The sequence below is a fragment of the Gadus chalcogrammus genome, chromosome 9, assembly GCF_026213295.1.
Source record: "Gadus chalcogrammus isolate NIFS_2021 chromosome 9, NIFS_Gcha_1.0, whole genome shotgun sequence".
Classification (NCBI taxonomy): Eukaryota; Metazoa; Chordata; class Actinopteri; order Gadiformes; family Gadidae; genus Gadus; species Gadus chalcogrammus.
The window spans coordinates 10,418,193-10,435,079 of record NC_079420.1 but is presented as its reverse complement, the minus strand read 5'-3'; the positions used below and the strand labels follow the sequence as shown (position 1 = coordinate 10,435,079).

Below are 16,887 nucleotides of genomic sequence, written 5' to 3'. Positions count from 1 at the left end.
AGGAATGCGGTGTAACAAGTCTTGGGGCCACATCGTTTAAAGAACGCTCACTCAAGAGTCTCATTCGCACTCTTTTGGTCACAGGTCGTTCCTGAAGATCATCCATCCTAAAACACACAAGGCCATTGGGTGAACTCCTTAATCCTCCGCTAAACATACCCAGCGCATCCCTCTGATATTGAGTTCACCTAGACTCTGCATTAGCCACCCACCCAATTCCTCCGACGCAAATTTTTATTTTGTACGTCCTGCTACTTAAAAATAGTACTTAGCATGTTGTTGCGTCTTATCCTAGCTATCTATGTCGAGTACGGGGAGTGGGTTAACAAAGTGATTGTTAGTGCTTAGCACTTGTTGTATGAACATCCTTAATGTATCGACAGCGATATATTGTCGTTTCTCTTTCTTCTGACAAAACATACTTATTGTAAATCGCTTTGGTTAAAAGCATCCGATTAACGCCCTAAATGTAGAGCATAAAGCAGATCCAAAGAGACGTTTTCATTTCTACTTCTCCTCTTCCCCTCCTGGAGGAGCAGCAGACAGAGAGGTAGGGGGGGGGGGGGGGGGGCAACAGATGGCCGCGCTGCGTGGCGGCTCGCTGGCACGGGCGATCAGGCAGGAGGAGGTGGCACAGACGGAGGGACGCAGCCACACCGGCCTCCCCGCTGCCGCCGCACCACCGGCCCGCCAACCGCCACCGCCGCCCGCCAACAGCCTTGAGGAGCCGGGAGGAGGGGAGGAGCAGAGAGGAGCTGAGCCGCCGCCGCCGCCGGCCAACAGCCCGGAGGAGCCGGGAGGCACCGGCGTCGGCTCAGCTCCTCTCTGCTCCTCCCACACTACACTTTGTTTTGAAAGGGGCAGATCTGATTGATGGCGTGACAGGGAAAGTAGTTATTTAAGTACAGTCCACTAGATTCGAGCCGTCAGCCCCAGTTCGACTCTACCAGCCACCTCTCTCTCTCTCCCCCCCCCCCCCACTGTCTCTCTCTCTACGGAGGCGCTCTCCGATAGTGTTGATTTAATGACGGGCTGAGGGGTGTCGCTATGGATTTAATTGATTGGAAGGTGTGATTTTGAACGAGCAATCAGTGGGGAACATGTTGACGGTTTAACAAGCTATCGCTTCTCTTGGTTGACCGGGCTTTAGCCCGTCGATAAATCAGGTGACCAAGGAGCAGGACCGGCAGACCCCCACTCACGTCTCCACACAAGGAGAGCAACATGTGAAGGGGGCAAGGAGAGCAACATGTGAAGGTAAAGGATCCAAGGGAAGGGGTATTTTTAGGAGACTGCGTGTTGATTAAACGAGTTAGACGAGTGTGAGTGAGAGTGTGAGGGTGAGAGAGAGCGTGTGCAGCATCTCAGGCAGCGTGATCAACCCATTTTAAGTCTTTAGGTTGTTCAGTGCATTCTGGGGAATTTTTAGGAGGCTGCATGTTTATTAAGCATGTGAGCCGGAGTGTGAGAGAGTTAGTGTGATAGAGAATGTGTGTGCGTGTGCAGCATCTCAGGCAGCCTGATTCACCCCACTTTAAGTCTTTGTGTTGTTCACTGGATTCTGGTGTATTTTTAGGAAGCTGCATGTTTATTAACTGTGTGTGTGTGTGTGTGTGTGTGTGTGTGTGTGTGTGTGTGTGTGTGTGTGTGTGTGTGTGTGTGTGTGTGTGTGTGTGTGTGTGTTTGCATCAACTCAGGCAGCCAACTCACCCCACTTAAAGTCTTTATGTTGTTCAGTGCATTCTGAGCCTCCAGTGCCGCTTTCCTCTGGTAGAAGGTTACAAAACAGCAGCCTGCAGAGAGAGAGAGACAACACGTGAACGGGGGTCATGTTCCCATCGGCGGAAACACTGCGGAGGGCCAGCATCGAGGAGCAGGAACACTGACGGACTAACGGACGGCCGCCTGCATGCCAGCTGTCACATGGCGCCGACCATGTGACCAGATATTCTTAGCACCGTCGGTTAGCCGGCTAACTGCCCGGGCCGAGCGGAGCAGATGACAAGATGTGTGCGCAGGACCGCGGCGGCAGGGGCTCGCGCCGAACACCGAGCCCCACGGAGGCGGGGGGGGGGGGGGGGGGGAACGGGTCAGCGCCGAACCAGACACCCAGGGCTGGCAGGCCTCATGGAGCACGAGTCACACGTTTTAAACAACACACAAATGACACACACCACTTTCCCCAAACCCCCGTTCACAAGCCCACGCATGGGAATCATGGAAATTGCACAAAGAGAGAGTGGCAGGAAGGGAGAGAGAGAGGGAGGGAGGGAGAGAAGCAGAGATAGGGAGGGAGAGAGGAGGAGAGTGAGGCAGAGAGAGAGCAGGATAGGGAGGGAGTGAGGCAGAGAGGGAGGGCATGAGGCAGAGAGAGAGGGGGGGGGAGTGAGGCAGAGAGAAAGGGGGGAGGGAGTGAGGCAGAGAGAGAGAGAGTGAAAGAGGGGGGAGGGAGTGAGGCAGAGAGAGGGGGGAGGGAGGAGGGAGAGGCCTAGAGAGCGTGAGAGGGAGGGAGGCAAAGAGAGTGAGAGGCACAGAGGGAGGGGGAAGGAAGGGGAGAGGGGCCGGGTTAGGCAATGGGGGAGGGGTGATGGAGAAAAGAAGAGCAGGAAGGGAAAGGGGGGGGCTGGGTGGGGGAGAGCGAGAGAGAGAGCGCGAGAGGGAGAGAGAAAAAAAAAAGCAGCCTCTCATCCCTGCGTCCCAGCAGAGCGCCAGTGGCATTCCAGCCTGTCAGTTTCAGCGGGCTGGGGAAGTGAGGGCTGCTGCAGCGTCTCTGACCTACATAGTGTGTATTATGCCGTTACTGGCGCTCCCAGGCTGGGGGTTGTGCGCGCGTGTGTGTGGGGGGCTGTTGAACTCTAATATGCATCGAGTTCCTCTCCCCCTCACTCCCTCCCTCCCTCCCTCCCCTCAGAGTGGCTCTCTCCTACCCTCCCTCCCTCTGCCCTCCCCTCTCAGAGTGGCTCTCTCTCCCTCTCTGCCCTCCCCTCTCAGAGTGGCTCTCTCTCCCTCTCCCTCCGCCCTCCCCTCTCAGAGTGGCTCTCTCTCCCCCTCCCTCCCAGAGTGTCTCTCTCCCTCCCCTCCCCTCTCCCTCCCTCCCTCCCTCCCCTCTCAGAGTGGCTCTCTCTCCTCTCGCCCCCGCCTCCGAGCCACACTGCTTATCAGATGGTTTCCAACCAGACCTGTGGTGGAAATGACCTAAAAAATATTGATTTCTTTCAAAAGATAGAATAGGGATCGCTCAGCCAGCTCCGGCTGGCAGAAGATTTGAGAAATATACAACCGATCAAAATGGAAGTGTGGATTACAGTGCTCTTGACGCCATTAGTCAAAACAAAATACAAGATGGAGGGCATGGGAGAGGGGGGGGGGTAGAGGGGGTTTATTATTTGATGTGCAGACAAAGTGCAGACCGGAGGGGGGATCTTCTTCGGGGAGGGGGTGGGGGCAGGCTTCTCCAGGTTCAGTTTAACACAGTTTTAACACCACTCAGAGCACAATACTTCCCTAAACGAGGGCTCAGCCTGGGTCGTTAGCGCAGGTTTCGGTCTCTGCTACGATGCTGGGCTTAAGACCAGATCGTCGGCAAGAATCACCAATTAGTTTGGAATCTAATGAATATTCTTAATATAGGGATTAATTAAATTACACTTTTAGCACTGACAGTTTTTTTACCAGGATCCTAATTTGGTAGGACAGTCGGCAACGTGCAGTTATGCCGTGCTCAGAGCTAGCAAGCTAACAAGCCAACAAGCTAGCGAGCCAAGCTAGTTGATCTCAGCCATGCTGCTCGCCTGACAACAAAAGTATGGTGCAGAGCGAACCGCCAGGGCAGTGGTCCGCAGCTCGTCCATAACATCGAACATCATCCAAACGTGAATAACCACCATTTACTAGTTTGTTTCTTTTAACATTCTTCCTCTCCCGATAGTCATAAAATAATATCGAAGACCTAGGCAGATAATTTGCAAGACTTTGCGAATGCCTTTTCAGGGATTTAAATTGATATTCTTTAATCAAACACTTTAATACTTTTAATAGACCCCCTGCTGGGTGTCGTTACTCCTCAGCATCGCACGGGGGGCAGAGTAGGAGGCTCACCTCCTGGGGCCGGGGCGAGCCGAAAGGGCTCCAGTGATCAGTCTGGATTATCAGTTGGAATACATTAACATTGCATTAACATGTCAATAGGCCATCACAGCTGACACCGCGGCCGGGGGGGGGGGCGGCTATAAGGGAGGCTTTGAACCATTCATGGCCTCACAGGGGGACTCACAATGTCTCCTGTATGCACGCCGCCACACAGCGACCTGGGAGACGCACCACCGCCTCACACAAACGCACAACAGTCTCACACAAACGCACAACAGTCTCCAGGGGGACGCTTGAGATTCGTTTAAGTCCTGAGCATGTGAACCACGTGAACCCGGAACGGAGGAAGTCTAGAGGCAGCCCGCTACAGAGCGGAGGTCTATAGGTAGACCACTGCCCGGAACGGAGCAGGGGGCTGGTCTGCTCCAGTACATGGCCACGCTTGGCCTACCTGACTAAATCCCGGTGACAAGCCTCAAGACTGCACTGCACAGATTACAGCCATACCCCCAGCCCAGCCCCCACCCCAGCCCGTTTTTCCGGTTTGCTGCGAGACGGCCGGGCCAGATAGACCCTGCGACATCAAAGCGGAGGCCCAACATCAAACCCACAGGGCGGATTAAGGCTTCAGACCATAGCAGGGTCAACTGAGCATAGGAGGAATGGAAATGTGCAGGACGTGCTCGGGCTGACAGTTCTAGAGGAGCTGCCCATCACCCTGCATTGTGTTATCAGAGGCTCTCTCTCCCCCTCTCTCTCTCTCAGGGTGGGCTCCCCACTCCACTGTCTACCCCTAATTGCAGCCTAAACTGAATCTCTCGACTCGAGCACTCTTTCTAAAAAGGTGAGTGCATCGATGGATGTCTTAATAGGAAATTGCAGTCGAGCAACACTCTTAGCCCACACTCGCTTTACACGAGGCTACACTCTGAGCCGTGCGTTGCAGAGCAAAAGCCTTCATTTCCATAATGCGAGGTTACACAAATGCAGCTTCCATTTTAGCGCCACCACACCAGAAAGGCAAGAGGCGATTGGATCATCTGTGCCCGTTAAGCATAATAATAAAACCCAGCGGTATTGCATGTTGCATACACAGGCCGGGGGACATTGTGTGGCAGTCTAACGATTCAACGCTCTGCAAAACACAAGAGTACCGGACAAACAGTGCAGCAGACGGCCGACATTTTCTGGCCGGCGATGGAGCTCTGTTGGAATATATTGTAGCGGACCGCTGGTGCGTGGCCATCTGAGGTGTACCGGGGGGGGGGGGAAGAGAGGGAGTCAGGGGGGAGGCAGAGGGCCAGCTGGCGCCGGCCGGGCCCTGGCACATACCTTTGCTCTGCGGGGGGTTCTGGGTGCGGTCGCGGAGGATGTTGATCTGGTGCACGGCGCCGAAGGGTTCGAACAGCTCCTTGAGCTCCGTCTCGGACCAGGAGCGCGGGATCTGCCCCACGAACATCTTGATGGAGTCGGGGTCCGGCTGGTCAAGGTGCTCCACGGAGCCGTTCAATTTGCTCCCATTGCCGTTGCTGAGGGGGGCACAAGAACGAGAGAGGCGTGGTTAGTAGGAGTGGGGAGATATATCGTTGCTCTTCTTCGTATGATAAGAGAAACGATACACTGGCACTTCTCATGCCCAGGAAATATCGCTCGGAATGACTATACATTTTATTTATAAGGTGCTCTAAACAAATTTCCCTGTTCTTCGAGGTGGAGCTCAACACAAGAATGAGGAAAATGTAGCTAAGTTAACAAGTTAAAGTCGAGTAACTGAAAAACTGAGTTTGGTCCACGACCAAAGACAGAAATCTTTACCTTTTCACGGTCAGTTTGTATTCATCGTTAGTCATATCATGCAGCTTTATAGGATTGTCAAAAAATATATTGATTATCGCAGAATGGCGGCAAACCGATATTATTGGTATCGTGGGCCTGTATCGCGTATCGTATCATGAGGTACCCTGTGATTCCCACCCCTAGTGTTTAGTATTCCCAGACGGGGACAATCTCATGTCAATCCGTCTTCCTGTTGGGGTGGAATTCATCCATCGCGGAGACCCGCAGAAAGACATCCATCAAAGACCAGATTGATTTCTGAAATGAAGTGACAGGGGATGACTAATGACCTGCACCAAAGATTTTGTATATAAAAAAAGAACTACAAAAAACGTGCCAAACCTTTTTATATACATCCATTTATAAATAAATACTCATGCCCAACCAGTCTATCGTTTATTTAAAACAACCCTTCATTGTAACGTCCGTATGATCCAGAGACCGGCAGCAGAAAGAGCGCAGTTGAATTAACGGAGGAAGAGCGATTGTTCTTGGGGTTCATCTCTCTGTTCTACGGCCCTGCTCCACATTATAGACCCGTATGTGATGTGAAGCACAACCACGGTTGAATGGAATGAGTTCAATGACGTACGTTGTCCTTTATAAATCTAAGAGATAAGACTAAGGGCCATTGGTGACAGTTAAGGGATGATACTAATGTGTGAACCCGTTTCAGATATTGGAATGAAATCACAGCAGTACTTTAATCCCTGGACCCATCCCGGCCTATTATACTGTTAGGGGCCATTAAAGCTGCCCTACTGAAATATGTGCAGTCCAGACAACATTAAAAAATATCGAGCACGCCTTGTCCTGGTTTGCGTAGTCGCTGATGCCTGGGAGTTTGATTTACGGTCATGTACGCTGCCAAGAACCAATGGGGAGGTTTCCCTGGCTAAATGATTGGCGGTCTGTCCTAGTTCACAGTGACGCCGATAGAAAACGACATCAATTTACCTCCATGGCTCGCCCAGACAACAGATAAATAGTGCTGCATGACCCGAGGAGTAAGGTAAACACTCAAGCTTGTTGTAAGGACCAAGGAGGAAACGCAGTGAAATTATTGAGGATATATGGAAATTATACATTTGCACAAATATAATTTTGCCAGGAAGGAAAGTTAAATCGGGGAGATTCATTTCACAGAATTGACAGCAACTGTCAGACCTAAATGTATGCATTTTCAGTAAGTAGATAACTTTGGTAAAGGGATTAGAGTCAGAAACAGGACGATTCTAACCCGCTCTAATTTAAGAATCAGCATTTCGGATTAGCTCGCGAGCGCACATCACGCTAAAACAAAAGCATCACATTATGACAATAGTTCATCTGGCTATTGTTGGAAACGGGAAGCCATCAGGCCACCGCTGGAAGGCGTTTTGCTGCAGAAGGCGAGAAGACGTTGAATGTGATACAAAACGCATACTCAAAACCACATATTGACAAACAGTCAACGTGGGACGGGGCTAGCAAAAAGAAGTGTAGCGATATAGATAAGTGTCCCACTCAATAACACCATCTTCCATCAGGCAATGTCCCTGGGCCAGCTGAGAATAGGAGCAAGACTGCAGTTAATCCTTCCCTCCGCACACAGATACGATGCGAGGCAGGACGGGCAAGTTAGCACTACTGGCAGACATGTTTTCAGGAGAAGGGTCATATAAATCAAAAGGCCATCGCTGTCACCGTGAAGGCAAGGCAGAGATCACAAGACCTGGTGTCGATTCAGATCATGGGACTCCATTAGCTCCAGAGACATGCAACACCACTCACATTTTATGCTACTTTTTACTTTCCTACCACAAGGCAACAAAGGAAGGCGGGGGGGGGTACACTAAAGAAAAGCTACCGAGTAGAGATTAAATAAATAAAGGAAGTGATTAACAGCATGCCGACCTTTGGACACGAGCCATCCACCTCTTACACATCGATCCCAAGCGTTCGGCAGAAACGCCAAACTCCTTTAAGGATTTAAAGGACATGCTGAAGACTCCCACTCGGGACACCGCGCCTCGGTTATCCAACGCTCGTTACGTCTTCAGAGATTTTCCTTTCTCACTAACACAACGAGTCCAGAGAAGGTCGTAAGTCAGCAAAAGCGGAACAAAAAAAAAGAAAAAAAAAGACACCTCAATGGGGGCTGTAGCCCCCCTCCCCAACAGCTATGGAGAACCGCAGGGGTGTAGCTTGGAACCTGGCAGAAACCTGGCTTTAGTAGACCCCGTGTCGTCCGCGGTGCGTCTCCTCCGCAGGCATTTTGGCGATGGTACAGGGAGTAACCTACAGCGTCTTCGCCCCGGCGGGGGGAACAATTACATATTGTTCCCCCCTGCTGGAGAACGCTGTCCACCGGTCCCTGGGCAGAACAATGGGCCGAGTCAGAGGGATGCTGGGGAGCTTGCTGGGGGCTGAGTCTAGCAGGGCCACGACACTGTGGTACGTGACACCATTTATCCACACTCACGCCCCGGGCTCTCGACGCCATTTTGCAGAGGATGCCACCTCTCTGCGGGCATAGGCACAAGACTCTTAAGATGTGTAAGGAATTGTTTACACGCTTCATTAGAGGAGAGAGAGCATCAACGTTTAGCCTGCCAACCTACGAAGCTAGGAAGGACAATAACGACAAGATAAGGCCCTCCTAAAGCTACCGTTTTTGATGTGCCCTCCCACCTAGTGAAACACTTTAAAGTGCATGCTTTACCGCCGCCTGGCAGTGTACTCATAAGGACACAGCGTTTGATGAACACACTCGTGATGTGAAGCACAGGAACACACACTCTCCAGCGGCCCACGCAGCCGGAGGCGGGGAACACGGTGTACGACGATTTCGAACATTCCTAATGCAGCTATTGGATACGACAGCCGTCTCCTTCCAAGACGCCCCAGAGCAGCTGAGAAGTAATTCGGTGCCTCGGCGACGGTGGCATACCTGCTGTCGCGCTAGCACATAAACCACATGATGTATCAGGGCCATGTGGCCGCCCAGTCACTCCCCTGACCTTAGAGACGAGCAACCGGACTGCGGCCGCCCAGAACCCTGGTGAGTGACATCTTCATGCAAAAATTAGGACGCATCTCTCAACCTCAACCTGCCCGTCACTATGTAAATAACATTTGTCATATCGAGGGGGTTATCGCCACGCCGAAGATAAGGGGGGCTGTCGACCCGCCAGCTGGTGATGTTTACCTCTTGATGCTCCCCTTCCTTACTTTGATCAAATGCATAATAAATAAAGGACATGAATGCACAATTGGGAACCCATTGGGGCCCATTCTGCAGCCATCGGGTTGCCGTTCTTAAAGCATGTATTTTGAACGTGCAAGGGAGGATCTATGGGAGAACACGTACCGCCAGGAGACGCCTCCTCGTCTTGCTTAATGGACCAGTTTCGACCCCACTCCCTAAAGGTTAACGTGCACATGGTGGGACATCTCCGTCATGCTTTTTTGGGGGGGGGATGAGGAATGGTTTATTACTGTAGATTAGTAGTGTAGCTTGAATAACACTGACATTTAAATCAATGGCTCTCCAAAGCACTTAAATGCTAAAATTGGTATTACAAATGAGCCATGAAGAAGACATGAAATCCGACACATTAAGGTGCCATCGTACAGGACCTCCCTCCACATGGGTCCACTGTGACCCAGTTTCCATTGTTATTGCTTTTGATTGAGACAGACATGTTCAATCAGCCAGTGAATGGCCCCCGTGTTAAAAGATAGCCAGCATCCGATGACAAGGCCCGCCCCATTTACCGCCATAACCAAGCCAAACGCTCCCTGCCAGATATGGACGAGCCTGCCTCGAGTAGGGCCCAGAGTCGATGAATAGTTAAATCTCCTTGCAACCAAATCAACTCTTGCTCACAGTGCTCAGTGACAGAGCATGAATGCAAATCTTTAGGCGGCCCTCCTTGGCAGGAGAAGTATTCACAACCGGCCCCTTCAGATGTAGAGACAAACGGCATACTAAAAGGCAGCAATTAGCACATGCTTTCTTTAGAAAGGAAGCTAATTGCATTGACTTACCATTATCCCACCATACCAAAACCAGCCTATATTCTTGTGCATGATTTAAGAATTATTGAATACTGAATGGTCACACACAAATTGCATTTAGTGCAGTTTCCCCCATCTGCCTCATTCCCAGAGAGAGAAATGCTACACTTTTCTCTGCGGGGCGCTTAATTAAGCATGGAGCTTATCTACCGCTGCAGCTGACCCCAGCGCCACAGGAAACGACTTTGTATGGGCGGCAGATACGGTTTACATGTGGTACACCAGCCCCATGCTGACCATCATGTGAGGCATCGCTATCCCTTTAGCTTTGAGCCCAGCCATCTTAAGAGCAACGGCCACCTTTACAATGTGTGGCGGTCTGGTAGTATTGCTAGGAAAAGCTGATTTGACAATTGGGACACATTTTATGGGTAGATCAGTGTATTGTCATATGTCAGATTATGGTCATGGCCACACCCCTCTCTGGCAAACACACAATGGCACTTAGTAGCAGTATCTTTACAAGAGATTGGCGACTGGGGATGGCTCAATAGGGTGGGCAGCACAATGGGTTTCACGTGTTGCTTGTGAAACCAATCCAACAGGAAATAGGCTCGCCTGAAACAATGCATGGAGACCTTCAATCTTTTTACATGAAACTAAAGGGTCGTGCTTAACGGCTGCCCCGATAACAAATAAATAAGAGATCACTAGCGCAGTGTACATTGGAATCCTAGGATATTTATTTTTCTATTTGCAAAGTCATTGACCTCAACAACAAGCCATTACCAATTGTGTTCATCCAAATCCAATTTGCTTAATGTCCTTGAGAACAGGAGTTTGTGGTTGTGGAGCAGCGAGTGTAAGCAGCCAGACAACATTTCAATTAATATTCACAATTGGGCCTGCTCTACTTTGAGATCAGTAATATCAAATTCTAAAAGGACCAGATATAGATTCTGCCCTTCCCTTATGTCCTGTTCTACATGTAAATATACCGTTGCATAGCTAGGCCCAATGCACCGTTTACACATTGCCATGAGCTTGTAAACATAAGATATGGCTATACATCTTTCTGATGTTCCACAAGGAAGATAATCTATTGATTTCATACTTGGTGAATGTTTAGTAATGATATTCTGCCATTTGTAATGCTATAAACAAAAAGGAGTAATAGCACAATAAAACTATTTAAAACAAACGCAGCCGCCTCCTTGGTTTGGCAACATCAATGTTTGATGCCATGTGCGTGACTAACGGCATATCAAACCTACTCCGTGCATAATAATAAATATTAATGAACATAAATAACACTAATAAATTCTTTATATTAAGCTACACACCAAGCTAGTTATTATTGGGTCTATAAACTGTCAACATGCAAGAAATGGCGGAAACGAAGCCAGCTTTATGTGAGAATTGATGAGGGTTGCAAAAGACCTTGGACACAGCTGAGTTGCGCAACACAGCCCCATTCTTGTGAAATACCGAACCAAAGAACTCATTTGAGAAACATCCTGTGTGAACTGCCAGCCAAACCACAGCAGCAGCATCGAACCAGCACAGTACGCTGAACTGCTTACAGCCTCTGTTGTCGTCAAACTGGGACCTTCTCAACCTACCAAAGGCCCGGCCCTGCTCCCCTGCTCACGGCGAGAGAGGAACAGGTGACATGCCAAAGACCAGAGCCCCTTGCCTTCAACATCTGTCCATGCTGGCACTTTCCCACAGCCGTGTCACAGGAGTGAACAGCTGGTGTGGTGTGCACAGCGTCAGACCTGGTGGCAAAAGGCCGAAGCTGCCCACAGATCAACAGCTCCCGGGCCACGACAAAGGGATCACCTCTGCGCTTATCTTGTCCGATGCAATGTCCCCGCTTGTTGCTACAGGATATCGCTTAAGCCCTGATAGTGGCTCTCACCGGCCACGAGGGGATAAATCAATCAAACACAGCTCGCTAAGGGTGGATCTAATTTCTCACGTCGTCTCGGGGCCCAGCGTTTCCCTAATGCACGCTGCAAAGTTATGGCTTTGGTAAACCCCCATCACCCATGCATATGGACAGCAGATGACTTGATATTTTGGACCAATTTTATGTGTCGTTGTTGGATGATTTGTCGTTAATAAATCCAATGTGGACGTTTGTAAGGGAAGCCAATAATGTGCTCCAGTTATTAAACTGGTTGTTGTTTTAGGTTATACTCCTACATTTGGATCTTACCACCATGGACAATTGGTCCAGCCCTCACGACCAGTGAGTCAACAAACAACATGTGACGATCAGCATCGACTGAACGAGGATTGATCAACGTTTTTAGGTTATATGGGAAAGTAAGGGCTGATGGAGTAATAAACGTCCTCCTATTAGTATTTAACATGGTGTATTTCAGTTGGTAACTATGCAATAGCAGTTACCAACTGAAACATACCATGGTTAAGCACTATTTAACGTTCACGAAAGCAACATGAATGTCTATTAAATATTAACATCAGGATTAGCTGAAAACACGGAGGCATCGCCGTGACCTCGATACATGTAAACATTAATAATGTATGTAGGGTACTTTGTTAAGAGAGCCCAAACGGGCCGGGTCCCGGGTCACGGGGACCGCGGTCCGCCGCCATGAGGACGGCGTCACGGCCGCGGTCACATGACCCCAACCCCGACCACCATCGACGGCTCGACCACGTGCTGCTGTTGCGAGCCCCCCGCGCGCAACATGGAGCCCGGGAGAACACCCATCAACTCCGGGCGAGCTAGCTAGAGCATGAAGCTACAACGCTAGCATTGAGCTACAGCGCTAGCGTTGAGCTACGACGTTAGCATTGAGCTACGACGTTTGCATTGAGCTACGACGTTTGCATTGAGCTACGACGTTTGCATTGAGCTACGACGTTAGCATTGAGCTACAACCTTTAACACAGAGCTACCACCGCTAACACTAAGCTACAACCACTAACACTAAGCTACAACCGCTAACACTAAGCTACAACTGCCAAGACGAAGCTACAACTGCTAAGACGAAGCTACAACCGCTAAGACGAGCAGGGAGGGTCCGGGGAGCGCCAGGCAGACCCAAGCGGGGGTTCTTAATACCAGAGCGGGGTAATTAAAATAAGCGAACCGCGGTTAAACCCGACCACTGCGAGGGATGATTGGCACGTCGACGTGTTTGAAGTGAACGCTGGCCGACGCAGGTCACCGACGCCATGTATCGTCAACGGCGGGCTACGCGTTGCCCTGTGCAGCGCAGCACGACGCCCGTCGCCCTGCGACACCGCGTCGGTAGAAACTCTTTCTGCTCAAACTTTGAGCCGGAAGGAAGTCAGCGGGTTGATGTCTTAAAACATCGGAGAAACGCCCCAGATAAACACCGAATTCGTGTGGTTAATGAGTTAGGTTGTTGGCGGAACTTCTTAGCGCGGGGCGGGCGCTCCGGACGCACATGTTACGACCGTTGGGTCCGAGCGCTGCCCACACTCGGCCTTGTGAGCCGCGGGTCCCGTGACTCGGAGCCGCGGAGAACCGGCGATAGATACGTACACGGACGGGGTCCGTGCGGCGGGCTTAATGGTGTACGATAAGAGGGGTTCGGTGGTGGTGTTGGAGTGGATTAAAGTTGTTGCAGTGGCCGTGGGCGTAGCGCCGTGTGGTGAACGGTGGAGCGGCGTCGAGGCCAGCGGCTCCGGCTCCGCTTTGAGCCGCAGCCGGAGTCGCGGGCCTCGCCGCTCCTCCTCCGTGCATTGCTTTGCGATTAAAATGGCTACCCTTTTCCCTTGTTGTAAAAGTTGAGTTACTTACATCGTTTCGCCCGAACTCATCAGCCGGCTTTCGGCCAGATGGAAATCCAAATCGTACGACGAAGTCATGATCAAAACAACGCCGCGGTGCAGGCAGACAATGAGAAGTGAGCCCCGGTCGAGAGAGACCCGACCCCTGCGAGACGGAACGGAACAGGTGCGAGGGGCGTCTTCAGAGTTGCTGCATGCGATGTGAACACGGAGTCGGCCTTGTTTCGCTCTCCTTGTGGCGTCTCCTATCGTCCGTTGAAGTGAGAGTGTGTCTGGATGCCGTCTAACTGGATCCCGTCTCACTGCACACCGAGCTGCAGAACGGCAGAGGCGTGGTCTTTACGCACAGCTTTACGCACGGTCTGAAAACCACGCTGACAGCCTGCTCGTTGATTTGGAGTCGGTCGATCGTTATTTTCGTTAAATATCCGTCACTGGCCAACTTATTTGGACCCGGTCGCGCATTGACAGGTAAAACGGAATCTTTATTACGTTTAAAGGACGTCGCAAACCTCTTAAGTGAGAACAAATGTCCCGCACTGTGTTTAATCGGCGCTGCAGCTTTTACTACAGCCTACCGTTTTTTATATTAATTTTTAATATTGAACCAATAACAAGGAAAAGCTGTTTTAATAGGTTTTATCAATTGCTATATCCATTGCAGTTTTGCACTTAGTTAAGTTATTTAGTTCACCGCGCATACGACATCATTAAACCGCAGTTGTTTATCTGGCAACTTGGATTCCGCCTTTCAGCGGGGTCAAGGGCCATGTTACCTTTTGTATAATGGCTGTTGTGAACATGGGGGAGGGGGAGTCGGCCTTCTTTTGTTGAGCCGGGACTTGTAGGGCGAGGCCTCTCCCACATTGTGGTAGGAGGGGGTGATAGGGGTGCAGTCTTGTCATAGTCTAGTGTTATTAAGAAACCAGTCCTTTCTGGTTCGGCTGTTGCCTAATTAAAAATATTATTCATAACCCGGGTTAAGATGGAGCTCGTTTATGAAATCTGACTTCATCCTTGTCTCCATAGCGATCTCTCTAGGCAGCTCTACCCCAGTGCTATACATAACCGACTTCTAAAGAGGTTTGTATAATGTGACGTGTGACCTATTTTGCTGTACGTTCAAACAGAGCACAGTATATAACAGCCATTGCCTTGAAGATGGAGAGAGGGAGAGCTATAAAAAGAAAGTGTAAACCTCCCTGGGGCTTCAGGTTTCATTAAAAAGGACAAAAAAACCAGAGCAACATCCCTTTTCAAACATCCCCATATTGCCTCCCGCCTTGATCTCGAGGGAGCTCATTGAATACATTTGATGTGAAAGGATCTGGACTGTGGTAAATAGACTGTGTTTGGTCTCTGGCTTTAGAGGGAACACACAGACACCGTATGCCTTCGGTGGAATTTGCTGCTGTGTCCACCCCATTGATTGAGTGTGTGGAGGGTTTGGGATATCTGTGGGAGATGTTTGTTTGTTTGTTGGGATGGATAACGTGGGTCTACAGCCCTGTTGACAGGACCTTCCCGCTCAAATCTGGTTCTTAATCTCATATTAAAACTATTGTAATCCAATCATAATCCGCCACACGTAGGCTGCTTTTGTGTGTTTGACATCAAAGGTTTTTTCTCTGCAGTCTTACAAATCAATTCATCCACTACTCTAACACTCACTCCCACACACACGCGGGACCTAAACAGGTCATGTAAAAATAGGGCAGCCGCAACCTAATTGGGCTACATCATTTATTTCGTGTCTCTGTCTCCTAGAATCTGGTGGAATAGCTTCTAGTCTTGTGCTCTCAGGACTAACACAACAGAGCTCACCGAATGGCGACCACATCTCTCAAAATGGGGAGCAGGAACTTTTCTGAAGAAACAGTTCCAGATAAGTGTTGATGAGACACACATTAACCCCATCTTGTTGTGTACCGTTGTCTTACAAAAAATAGATTTTAATAAAAGGATCCTCATCGTATTTTGATTTATCTAAGGTGTATGATATGTGGGTCGTTTCAATGAGCATTTCTTCCCAGTTTTTTTTTGTTTTTTCCTATTCACAAGAGCCCCTGCATTATTGACTCGGCTCCTCTTTTTTATAGCCCATGTAAGGACTTGTTTGTTCCCCACTTTGAAAAAGATGAGCAGACATTCACAGGAGGTAAATAAAGAGCAAACAAGATGTTACTTTAAAACGTAAACACCATTGTCCACCCAACACTAAACAAACAGCCTTCAGGAACACACAACTAACCCATTCTCTTTATTCAGGAGATAACATGTATTCAGAACATTCTCATATTCCTAGATATGATCATCTTTCCAAACACATACACACATGACAAAAGATGACAATAACACACGGCATGGCCCAATTCTTCAAATGAGAAACAGCCACACATCCTGTTCCATCCTGCACACAAAGAGGCAGCAGTGATTCGGCTCAGCTCCCAGCTCAGCCAGCCCTAGACGGTTGAACGGGGGGGCCTAGCCCACCACGTACCTTACTGCCAGGTCCTCGTCGCCGACAGAGACGCCGGCCGCGGACGGGGGACAGCGCATGCTGTTGACGTACAAACTCTGCACCAGCGCCAGCTCGGAGGAGTGTTCCAACATTGGTGCTCCGGACAAAACAGAAATCCACCTTGTGCAATGACCACTTTTCCTTTCCTCCTCTCTCTATCCACACTGTGTTTCTCTCCCTCTTTGCTCCGCGCGTCTCACTCCCGCCCCCTTCTCTTTCTCCTCGCTTTAGTGCAGCAGAGCGCGCCACCCCCTCCACTGACTGGCGTGGCTGAAATAATCCTGCCTGACAGCTCATCGTGTGCTAATGCATTGTTGAGCCTGTGTCCAACGCCGCGGCCCAGTTCGCTTGCTGGAGAGCTGGCCGCCCCAGCAGAAGCACTCTCCTTTCCACTAATTGACAATCCTATCAGAGTGCGGGAGGGGGGGGGGGGAGATGGGACTTGGACTTGAACAAGTTTGCGATTGGGATGAGGGTAAATGAGAGCAAATACTGGCACCAGATATAAATATCAGCCCTGTATATGAGCACTCATCCACTTGCACCCGGTCGCTCGCCTTGCCTGGTGTTAGCCCGGTAAGGCCCGTGTAAACACAGAGAGAGGAGAGAGCCAGCAAGACAATGGTTTGTTTTTCTACTTGTATTGT

General features: G+C 50.1%; 1 protein-coding gene across 8 annotated transcripts in view; it reads right to left on the bottom strand.

The window, feature by feature from the left end:
- Positions 1–16,418, bottom strand: part of LOC130388592 (CUGBP Elav-like family member 2) — a 31,338-nt gene extending 14,920 nt beyond the window's left edge. For 2 of the 8 annotated variants that reach the window (XM_056597964.1, XM_056597970.1), the window contains exons 1-3: positions 13,730–14,243; positions 5,422–5,618; positions 1,711–1,793 (exon numbers count right to left, since the gene is read on the bottom strand). In XM_056597964.1, coding sequence (XP_056453939.1) covers positions 1,711–1,793; positions 5,422–5,618; positions 13,730–13,797 — 348 coding nt within the window. In that variant the 5' untranslated portion in view covers positions 13,798–14,243. Of the gene's footprint in view, positions 1–1,710; positions 1,794–5,421; positions 5,619–13,729; positions 14,248–16,219 lie in introns of those variants that run through there. The other 6 variants (XM_056597966.1, XM_056597971.1, XM_056597972.1 and 3 more) reach the window with 5 other exon arrangements.
- Positions 16,419–16,887: the final 469 nt, after the last annotated feature.